The 10971-nt window shown below is 43.5% G+C and overlaps 2 protein-coding genes across 3 annotated transcripts; one reads left to right on the top strand and one right to left on the bottom strand.

The window, feature by feature from the left end:
* Positions 1-296: 296 nt before the first annotated feature.
* Positions 297-7116, bottom strand: LOC139562603 (putative pre-mRNA-splicing factor ATP-dependent RNA helicase DHX32). 2 transcript variants are annotated; one of them, XM_071380418.1, is made up of 12 exons: positions 6547-6635; positions 5754-5800; positions 5440-5633; positions 4503-4875; positions 4142-4375; positions 3926-4019; positions 3683-3832; positions 2506-2697; positions 2172-2312; positions 1841-2031; positions 1517-1707; positions 297-806 (listed from the first exon to the last, which is right to left on the bottom strand). In XM_071380418.1, the coding sequence occupies exons 3-12, from the start codon at positions 5580-5582 to the stop codon at positions 632-634; spliced, it is 1884 nt and encodes a 627-aa protein (XP_071236519.1). In that variant the 5' UTR covers positions 5583-5633; positions 5754-5800; positions 6547-6635; the 3' UTR covers positions 297-631. The 2 variants fall into 2 exon arrangements, with proteins under 2 accessions (XP_071236519.1, XP_071236518.1); XM_071380417.1 differs by lacking the exon at positions 5754-5800 and having other exon boundaries at positions 6547-7116.
* Positions 7117-7827: 711 nt separating this feature from the next.
* On the top strand, positions 7828-10696 carry fank1 (fibronectin type III and ankyrin repeat domains 1; the record flags this gene model as incomplete). Its single annotated transcript, XM_071380266.1, has 9 exons — positions 7828-8096; positions 8205-8329; positions 8423-8504; positions 8584-8658; positions 8762-8827; positions 8965-9130; positions 9726-9869; positions 10010-10087; positions 10173-10696. Coding segments are annotated over 9 exons (1113 nt in total), but the record flags the coding sequence as incomplete, so codon positions are not given.
* Between the last annotated feature and the right edge of the window lie 275 nt (positions 10697-10971).

Below are 10971 nucleotides of genomic sequence, written 5' to 3'. Positions count from 1 at the left end.
CCCGAGGGGGTGTGGTGTATATGGCCAATATACCATGGCTAAGGGCTGTTCTTAAGTACGACACAACGCGGAGTGCCTGGACACAGTTCTTAGCCGAGGTATATTGGTCATATATCACAAACCCCTGAGGTGCCTTATTGCTATTATAAATTGTTTACCAATAATTAGAGCAGTAAAAATAACTTTTGTCAGCCAATCAGCATTCATGGCTCGAACCACCCAGCTTTTGGACTGCCCAAAATAGGCTTCTTTTTTATTTGACTAGTTGTGCATTTAGGTTGAGCACTCCCCAAACATCAATTTTTAGAGGTGTATTTATTATTAAAGTGCAAGTTCCAAAAAATAACACGCATACAGGTGCATGGACTGCCTATATAAATATCACTAAAACAAACACATTGGAAATCTGGACAGTCACTTTTTTCCTATATAAATGCAAGTGATTAACAAACGGAATTATATTAATTTTTATAGCCTGACATTTTGACATGATTCTAAGTTTCAATGACGCAAAAGTAACACTGGTGAGATGACAAAGGTAACACCGGTGAGAATGACCATATAATAACGTACCAGGGAATGAGTAGGGCGTTTCTGCCTCTAAAGAGGTCCCCATCCAAGGCATTCACAATCACTGTATGACACAACTGGCTGTGACTTCTGGTATGCTGTCTAGGCTGGGGCTCTTTTTAATCTTCTTTGCTTTGTAGTGTTCAGCTCCCCTGTCTAAGATGTTCTGGAGGATGTCCTTGCTCTCACTGGTAGGCAGGTTAAAGAAGAAGTACTGTGGAGCCATCTGAATGAACCTGGGTGGAGGGAGGGAGGGAGGGAGTGGGAATCATTGGTGAATTGGATTTCCATTCATTCTGTTCTGATTTCACATTTTTTTTGTCTTATTCACTTGCAGTGCACATTTAACATAGCACAGGAACATTGGGTCACCTGCAATTACGGAGAGCAACCTAAGTGGGAATTGAAATGAGTTTGAGATGATCATAGACAACCGTACCAGAATCTCTCAATCCAGGGTTTCCTATGAATGACTCTTTATTGGATATAGCACTTACAGTAACATCAAACAGCTGCGAGGGGCACCATTTGGTAAACATTTGTGATTAAAAAGCTCCATTTTTAGGTGTGTAACCTAAGACAGCATGTGTAAGCTACCAGGCTTTCTCTTTCATTAACTGTCCCCATTAAGACAGCACTGTCTAAGTACTGTAGCTGTGCTATCCATAATCCCTTTTTAAGGGCAGGATTAAGAAGACCCTTTCCAGTTACAATCTGACTATAATGTGCCTGGGCCAAAACAGAAAGTAGTGTCTGGGAACTCTTGTCTCTCCCTGAAGTGAATATCTGTAGTTATCTATTTGAAGCTACACATGGTTATAGCCTATTATTGAGTTGTTTTTGGATATTATCGTGGATATACTATATTTTTATATATTCTGTTTGTTTTGTTGATGTTTATTTTTCACAAATGGTTACTTCAGATCTGCAGACCTAGTCTACTTACTCCTCTGGTGATATGTGGGACACGGTGCGAATGCAGTTGTCCTCTGAGAAGGTGTACTCATGGAAGAGGACCCACTGCGGCAGGCCCAGTTTGGGCGTCTTGGTGCCGTAGGCAGAGAGAGGGTGAATCTGGGCCACGTGTTTGTGCGTCAACATGAAATAATTCCCTGATGAGTCCACATCCCTCGCCACCTGAAAGTCATAACAGTACAGTATCTGTCTTTTATAATCACTCCAAGTAAATGGTAGATTGTACCTTTTCAAGTGTCATAGTATTAGCAGTTTTCAATAGATATCTAATGCTAGAAGGTAGAAGCCATATTACCTGCATGAAGAAGCCGGCTAACAGCGCTCTCTTGATGTTGATGATGTTTCCCTTGGAACCAAAGGAAGGCATGGAGACAGGCAGCTCTATCCTCCTCAGGATGTCAGTCAGCTCAGAGCGAATAGCATCAGCCGTCTGCAGGGCAGACAGACTCAGGAAGTAGTCCTGACACCACTTCTCCACACTGACAACTGGACCACGCCAAACCAGAGAGGAATTTAGGGTTGCATAATGTACATTACAAGCATCAATCAATGACAAGTCTATGGCCAATGTTAACCTAGTTTTCTTCTAACTGTTTGTGGCTAAAGGTAGGCCTATGTGAACTCACAGGGCTCCTGCTGGTTCTGTTTGAAAGCCTTGTAGATGTTGATTAGGGTGAAGTGATCTCCTTCTGGGTGCTGGAACTTAAGGTGACACTGAGAGGCCTCTAGCCTCAACTCCATTGAGGGGACCAGGTAGCAGCTTGGTGCTAAGAGAGGGGCAGCATGATAGAAGGGGTTAGTGCATCAATATTGTATACTATGAAGTATATGTGAGGTTTGACATGACTTCACTTTGTATGAGGTCAGCAAGTGCGCCAGTATGACGACAGCGTGGTGGTGTGTATGTTAACATGAATCTTTAATGTGGTATACAGAGCACAAGTTGAAGTCCCCACACACCTGCCAGCATGGCGGCGATGGTGATCACCTCGCTGACACAGTCAAACTCGCAGGAGGCAAGTAGTGTCTTGGCCATCTGGGGCTCCAGGGGGAACTCAGACATGATGATGCCGATCTCCGACAGGTTCCCATCGTCATCCAGGGCTGCTAGATAGTCCAGTTCCTCTAAAGCCTGCATCAGACCCTCAGGATCTGGTGGAAATAACACAACCATGGATATGAATCTAAACTGTGCATGACAGAACTGTGAAGTATCTGACTTCATAAAGATAATCATCTGTAAACTGTTTGTTTACAATGTTGTAAAACAGATTATTTGGTAATGTTGTACAACAGCAGGCTAAATTGATTGTAATCTTAATCTTCAATATCCTTCTTTCAGATGTGCATCACTGTGCAAAATAAATGTTCTGAGAAGCTTTGCTTTACACTGCCACTTCTGGACGTGACAATGTTTTCAACAACAAAACTAGAGTATACAGGGCAATACGCATCTCAAATATACGGTCACGTTATGGTCATTATGGTAATAGTCTAATCCTGAGAAACAGCATCACAACAGCAACAACATTATAATAATAACATCACACACCAATTTAGCACACACTTTCAATCTAAATGTCATCCAATCATGGGGCTTATAGTGGAATGCCCACATTGCCCTGCTGCACACCATTAAGCTGTAGTGCTTGGCAGGGCTTAGAGACACACACGCACACACACACAGAGAGCTTGGCTAAGCTCTTATCTCTAATGAGTGTTAGCACTCCATGGCCTCTGCTGCATCACTAGGCCCAGGGAGCCAGATCTCACAGAAGCAGGTCAACTCTGAAAACAATGCCGGTAGAACAAGGCTTGTCAGTTTAGCTTACGCACGGCTCACCGCACTCCAATGGAACACAATACCACAGGCCAAACTAACTAACTGAGCTCAACCCAAAATGTCTCTCTACAGGATGCATGGAGCTCAAAACTCTACATACAAAACAACACTGGTGTTATGCCAACCCAACCAATCAAGGGACATTATTGCATTATGGATGTAATTTCATTGTACTGATGTATCACTCCATTCAGTATGTATACATTTAGCTGTCCTGTCACATTGGTACTGTAGATACATTAAATGTAATGCTGAAGAAAGACCCTTGTACTTGTTCAGCCTGTTTCGCCGTACCTGGCCTGTCGATGAAGTCACAGCGGCCCAGGCCACCGATGTCCATCCTCTTCAGGAAGAGCACGGTGGATGTGATGTCAGACTCCAGGATGTGGGGGCGTGTCTCGATGGGCAGGGGTGTGTCCTCTGGGTACAGACAGAAACTCTTCCCTGCGGGAAGTGATGCGCTCAGCTTAGCAAGAACACAACTCTCCAGACTGTAACACTCCTGGACTTTGATACTGATTTCAGTCTTTGTCATACCTGTTGGTCCTACAAGCTGTTTGCGGCTCTCTGCTTGACTCCTACTGATAGGTTGAATGGCGACTGAGTTCGCCCTGATCCTAGGGTTATAAACCTATAAAATGAGGAAAGACAGACATTCATTAATTTAAATAAACCACCACTAACTATAATTTATTACATTGTAGTTACTAAAAAGCTTCTCTTAAAATAACTATTCGTCAATATGTTACTCACATTTCTTTTCTGGACACCGGCATCGATGACAAAGTTCAGCATGTGCACAGCCCAAAAGAGGTCTTCATTTGGACTGGAGGTGAGGAAGACTCTTCTGCACCGGCCGTCCTCTTCACTTGGCATGGGCAGAGTCCCACCCAGCCCAGGGTGCACCGAGATAGGAAGAAGTTCCCCTAGATGTGGAGATATATTGACCTCCTCGCGACGGAGGATATCGCGGGCAAGATCTATCTCCTGAGATAGGGAAAACACAAGAGAGAAGGTTGGGAAAAGCTATTCTCCAAGCAACAGTTGTCATGGTATGGCTTTTCCCACATTCCCAGACTGTAGACTAGGAGATGACATTTTAAGCAGATCTTACTTGAGTTGTGGCCAAAAACACGACTATGTCCCCTTCCTCTTGGGAGTGGTGTATCTCCAGAACCAGTCGCAGGGCAGAGCAGAAGTAGTCCTTGTGGCTGGTACCAGTATACACCGCCTCCGCTGAACACACGCCCTCCAGCTGGATCAGTGGGACATTCCTGTAGTGGCCCAGTAGTTTGGGTCCTGGGTGTGTAGCTGTGAGGAGCACCACACGGAGCTCGGGCCTCTGCAGGGCGATGTCTGTGAGCAGGCCCAGCAGAACGTCTGTACTGACCGTCCTCTCATGGGCCTGGTCAATGACGATGACACCGTAGTGCTCCAGCATGGGGTCTGACATCATCTCTCTGAGCAGCATGTCGCTAGTGCAGTACCTGGAGTGGTGAAGAAGGGAAGACTCTTACAAAAACGTAAAAGCAATCAATTCTAGTGCACTGATAGCAAATTACAGCCAAAGGTGTAAGACAAGAGGATGTATTAGCCGTCCTACTGAAAGGGTCCTTAATGAAGCTGCTTTGTGCTAGTGTCATTTACTCTAGTAATTAGTCTGGTCAGTGGATTCATTAGGTCTCCGTGGCTGCCTATTTTCTTAGCTTGTCCTGTGTTTTTGTTCCCCGGCTGACTTATGGCAGTGAGAGATGTGGGAGCGTGGCATATGGTCAGAGTTAGAGCTGGGAAGCTGCAGTGGAGCTTCTGAAAAGAGGCCCCTCAACTCTTATGTTCACTTCTTTAAAAATAAAAACTGGAAAGAGGTGGGTGATGTAAGTGTGTTTGAGAAAGAGAGTGTGTGTGTGTGTGTGTGTGTGTGTGTGTGTGTGTGTGTGTGTGTGTGTGTGTGTGTGTGTGTGTGTGTGTGTGTGTGTGTGTGTGTGTGTGTGTGTGTGTGTGTGTATTTGTGAAATAGTGTGTGAGCAGTGTGTTAAATAGTGTTTACAGACCTGAGAACAGTGTCACCAGAGCAGCATGTCTCTAGGGGGATGCTGTAGCCCACTTCATGACCAATGTTGACATCCATCTCATCAGCTACACGCAGGGCCAGATCCACTGTATGTTGCCTGTGGTCCTGGGTGCACACCACCATGCCATTCTGGTACTGGACAGACAGGCAGAACTCTGCACACCACTGGGGGATCTGAGCATGCCACAGGAAGAAAGATAAGAACATGAAACACTGTCAAAACAGATTCTCCTTTCTCTATTCACATCCTTCAGTCATAATGAGAGCATTCATTAAACCCCTCATTTCACTTACCAGTTGGACAATCTTTCTTTTCTCCTGAAGTGTGCATTGGTTCAGTACTTCTCACACATGTAAAAACATTGGATTAGTATAGGCATGGGCTAGACTAGAGGAAGATTCCACAATAAACCTATCCCCATACTAGTCCTTCTCTTTCAAATCCATGAAGGGAATTGAACAAGTGCACAATTTGTGAGAAAGGAGCGGTTTTTGGGATGCAACACATAGTCATTATGTATTACAAATATACACTGAGTCTACCAAACATTAGATACACCCCCACTCTTTTGCCCTCAGATCAGCCAATTCGTTGGGGGATGGACTCTACAAGGTGTAGAAAGCATTCCACTGGGATGCTGGCCCATGTCGACTCCAATGCTTCCCACAGTTGGATGTCCTTTGGCTGGTGGATCATTCTTGATACACAAGAAAAAATGTTGAGTGTGAAAAATCCAGCAGCGTTGCAGTTCTTGACACAAACCAGTGCGCCTGGCACCTACTACCATACCCCTTTCAAAGACACATTTTTTGAATTGCCCGTTCACCCTCTGAATGGCACACATAGGCAATCCATATCTCAACTGTCTCAAGGCTTAAAAATCCTTCTTTAACCTGTCTCCTCCCCTTCATCTACACTAATTGAAGTGGATTTAACAAGTGATATCAATAAGGGATCATAGCTTTCAACTGGATTCAACTGGTCAGTCTATGTCATGGAAAGAGCAGGTGTTCTTAATGTTTTCTATACTCAGTGTATCGTTAGAGAAAACCTAGTTATTGTCAGAAGGGAGAGTAATCAACTCACCTGACAGCTTCTGCCAGTTTTTGCAGTGCCAGAGACAATAACAAACTGCTTGTTGGCCAGCTTGTCCATGAAATCACACTTGGCTTTCCAAACTGGTAGAGCCATCCTTTCCTTCAGTAATGTGTAATATCGAGAGGAGTAGGGTAGTCCGTCAAATGTATTAAACTCCAAAACATCATCATATTCCACATGTTCTTGACCTGCTCCTTCTGTTTCGAAGGCTACTCTATCCTCCCAATACTTCTCTCCGATTGTTATGCCCTGCGCCATGGTTGAGAAACAGCCTCAAAAATGAATGAGAAAAATGAAGAATGTTTTGTGATTTTATATAATTTAAAAGTAGGTTGTTCAAGCTAAATAAAATCGCTTCGAATGCCTCTGCCCTGCTCAAAGACGGGGGAGCCTGAATAATTAAACGTGCTCCGGCGACACAGTGAAGGATGGATTGGTCATGTGGCCACTTAATCCCGAAGAGTCCCAACACATGAGGCCATGATGGGACAGGCTAAAGCATAGTAGAATAGAGAACAATAGTTTGAAAGTACAAAAATAGAGAACATGGTCTGTGTGGAGGAGTGTGCGCAGCTGAACTGTTATGCATTTGCAACAATGTTGCAGACATATAGAATGAGATGAATACTGCAAAAGATAAATCACTAGCTAGGTTGAAAATATAACGTTACATATTTTCAACCTAGATAAATTACACAGGGTTGTCCAAAAGTTATAAGGATTTTCGCACGTCAGGTTTTCCCGTACATGCCACATGTGGTTCCCATAGCAACCATAAAATGGCATCAACAAGATAACTGCTTTCTGTGACAATGACAAATCCAGGTATGTCAATTTTAGGTTTACTTTGATTTCCGTCTTGAATCAAAGACTGTTTTCAGAAATTCAGGATTGCAAACTACAGCAGGTTTAGCTAGCTAACGTGAAGTTATATAGAGCTGGCTTTAGTTAGCTAGTAACGTTAGTTAGCTAACGTTAGCTAATTTAGTAGTTATGCTATACTGTAACGCGTTAGTAGCTTAGCTAACTTTACTGAACATCTTAAAGTTACAGCAAGCTGGACCTAACCTTCAGCAATTCGGCAAATCATTCACTGGTTCACAGTCTTTGGTGGCCTTTGGTGCACAATCATTTATTTACAATAAATAAAATGCTAAAACGGCTAAAACAAAGTCCCAGAAAGTTTTCTGTTTTGTGTAATTTACAGCTTGTAGTGCCATCATGTGGTCATGGCCAGAAATGCAACCCTCTGTACTGTAATGTAAATTATATAGCTCGCCTGTAAAATGTGTTAAGATTAAGGCCAACTCTCCCAGACCCCCACCTTATCCCTTTCAATGTCTGTGCTGTTCGTTAGGCAGCCATAAACCATTCAAGGCACCGACTCCTCCTGTCATTGGTAAAGTGAGTCACCATAGCATTGACCTGAGCTGGGAGACAGAGGAGAATGAACCACGGACAGGCTCACCAGAGAAATGGACCCGCTTCTCTGTAGAAGAGATGGACCCCAAATCCCACACATATGGGACTATCTATGTGTGAGTATAAGCTATTCATAGATTACATCCTATGGGCCTAGAATAATATCTAATTCTAATTGACATAATCTAAGACTAGGCTTAACTGTGCTTTTGGCTCATCACCAGTGGGTACAGCAGTCACCACACTGTAGAAAGTTTGGAGCCCAGCACGTCCTATAAGTACAGACTGAGAATCACAAGACCAACTGGGGAGTCCCTCTACAGCCCGGCTGTGTCTGTCTCTACCACACGTGAGTATACTGTACATAGCACTCTTTCAGTTGACATATCTGCTTTATCAAAATTATATTTATGTTCTTTGACATCTATATAATGTCATCCAGGTGAGCCTATGAGTGGGAAGAACCTCCATCGTGCTGTCAACATGAATGATGAGGAGGACATGACCAGAGTGTTGGAGTCTGGGTGAGCAATGAGCAGATGGACTATAGGATAGAATTTTGAGATACTCTTATGGTTAATGTCATGCTTTATTTCTCTCCAGGACAGTCAGTGTGAACGTCAATGACAAACACGGTTTCACTCCTCTCATGGTGTCTGCACAGAAAGGCTTTGCCAGGTAAAACCTTACAGGGCGAGTCTTGCTCACCAAGCTCTCCTAGTAATGGAATAATGTCACCATTATGCTTGAAACCTTTTCTATGAACCTGGATCTTTTTCAGACTGGTTCACAAATTGGTAGAACACGGTGCAGACGTGAATATGAAGAACGGTAGTGGGAAAGACAGGTGTGCAAACACATACAGTATTATGTACCTTGCCTTTGCAAATAGACTTCTACTGTATTTGCTCACATTTACAGTACAAACGTTGTGGGTAAATGAACAATGGGTTTGTGATTGACCATTTACTGTGTCTATGTCAGTCTGATGCTGGCATGTTTCTTTGGCCACCTGGACATAGTGAAGTACCTGAGGAGATTTGGGGCCACGTGGCAGTCCCAGGACATGGGGGGCTGTACCCCCCTCCACTGGGCAGCTGACGGAGGACACCTTGCTGTCATAGCCTACATGATCCAGGATGGCTGTGAGGTAAGACTGGTGTCAGCATTTATGAGCTTTATAAGCTGGCCATGTCTGAAATTGCACTTTATTCCCTACTGTACATGTAAAGTGCACTACTAAAAATAAAAATAAATTGTACTTGTAAAAAACTTTTTACCCATTTCGTGATATCCAATTGGTAGTTACAGTCTTGTAAGAGAGCCATGCGTCCTCAGAAACACGACCCTGCCAAGCCGCACTGCTTCTTGCGAGGCCAGCCACACCAATGTGTCGGAGGAATCACCGTACAACTGGCTACCGTGTCAGCGTGCATGCGCCCGACTCCCCACATGAGGCACTAGAGCGCGATGGGACAAGGACATCCCAGGTGGCCAAACCCACGCCCTAACCCGGACGACGCTGGGCCAATTGTGCACCGCCTCAAGGGTCTCCCGGTCGCGGCCGGCTGCAACACAGCCCGGGATCGAACCCGGATCTGTAGTGAGGCCTCTAGCACTGCGATGCTCCACTAAAGTGCACTACTTTTAACCAGAGCCTTAGTTTCATTATCAAAAGTAAAAGACTAAAGGGAGTGAAAGAGTTCTAATTTTGAGGCTAAAATGCATGTTGATTGTTGTCTCAGTTGAACGTTAGGGACACCGTGTCCCACTGGACTCCTCTGATGAGGGTGTCAGCGGTCAGTGGGAACCCAGCGGTGGCCTCTCTCCTCATCAGAGCCGGGGCTGATGTCAACACCAGGGACAAGGATGGCAAAACACCACTTATGGTACACTTCACACTCTTCACAAACCTTTGTTGTGCCACTCATGGTGCAAACTCAGCAAGACCCCTTAGGAAATAGGACATGGGACAGGAAAGTTGATAGAGGACAAGGCAAGCAGTCAATATAACGAGTGTGTCTGCTAGGTGGCAGTGTTGAACAACCATGAGGAGCTGGTGCAGCTGTTGTTGGACAGTGGGGCCGACCACGATGTGAAGAACGAGGTAATGACAACTTACAGCATGGGTTCTGTTGCAATTAGAGCAATTTAAATCATTCTGTAATTGACTGATATTTTTGTGTTTGTAGTTTGGGTCAGGGGCAGCTGAAATGGCAAAGGCCTTTGGAAGAGAGGTAATGTATTTCTCCATATCCATTACTGTTGTGTTATATGCTACTGTTATAGTGAATATATGAGCAAATGTTGATTATCATTTTTCCCCCCTCCAGAATATCATCAGTTTATTAGAAGGACGGAAGAGTATAGTCAGAGATGGTATAGTCCATTATTAAAGAGTATAGTCAGAGATGGTATAGTCCATTATTAAAGAGTATAGTCAGAGATGGTATAGTCCATTATTAAAGGGCTTTGGTGGACAGCATTATTATTCTAATAGCTTTATTACTGTTGTTTATTTATTAACATATTGTATGTATGTGCTGTATCTTAAACCTGTATTTTTATCTGGATATTTGTTTTGTATAACAAAACATGTATACATATACTGTATACCAATTTGTAAGGATGAATGAAATAATAAACCATTAAGAATTCCCTCAAGACCCAAAGGATTGACTTGGTTTCGCTATACCGTACAGATACAGTGAGCACCAAACGTATTGGGACAGTGACATTTGTTGTTGTTTTGGCTCTGTACTCCAGCACTTAGGGAAAATTCACTTACAGTACCAGTCAAAAGTTTGGACATACCTACTCATTCAATAAAAAAAAAATTCAAAGGCATTTTTACTATTTCCTATATTGTATAATAGTCGTGAAGACAACACTATGAAATAACACATATGGAATCATGTTGTAACCAAAAAAGTGTTAAACAAATCAAAATATATTTTATATTTGAAATTCTTCAAAGTAGCCACCCTTTGA

The sequence above is a fragment of the Salvelinus alpinus genome, chromosome 32 (assembly GCF_045679555.1).
Source record: "Salvelinus alpinus chromosome 32, SLU_Salpinus.1, whole genome shotgun sequence".
In the NCBI taxonomy this organism is placed as follows: Eukaryota; Metazoa; Chordata; class Actinopteri; order Salmoniformes; family Salmonidae; genus Salvelinus; species Salvelinus alpinus.
This window is presented reverse-complemented; position numbering and strand designations above follow the sequence as displayed.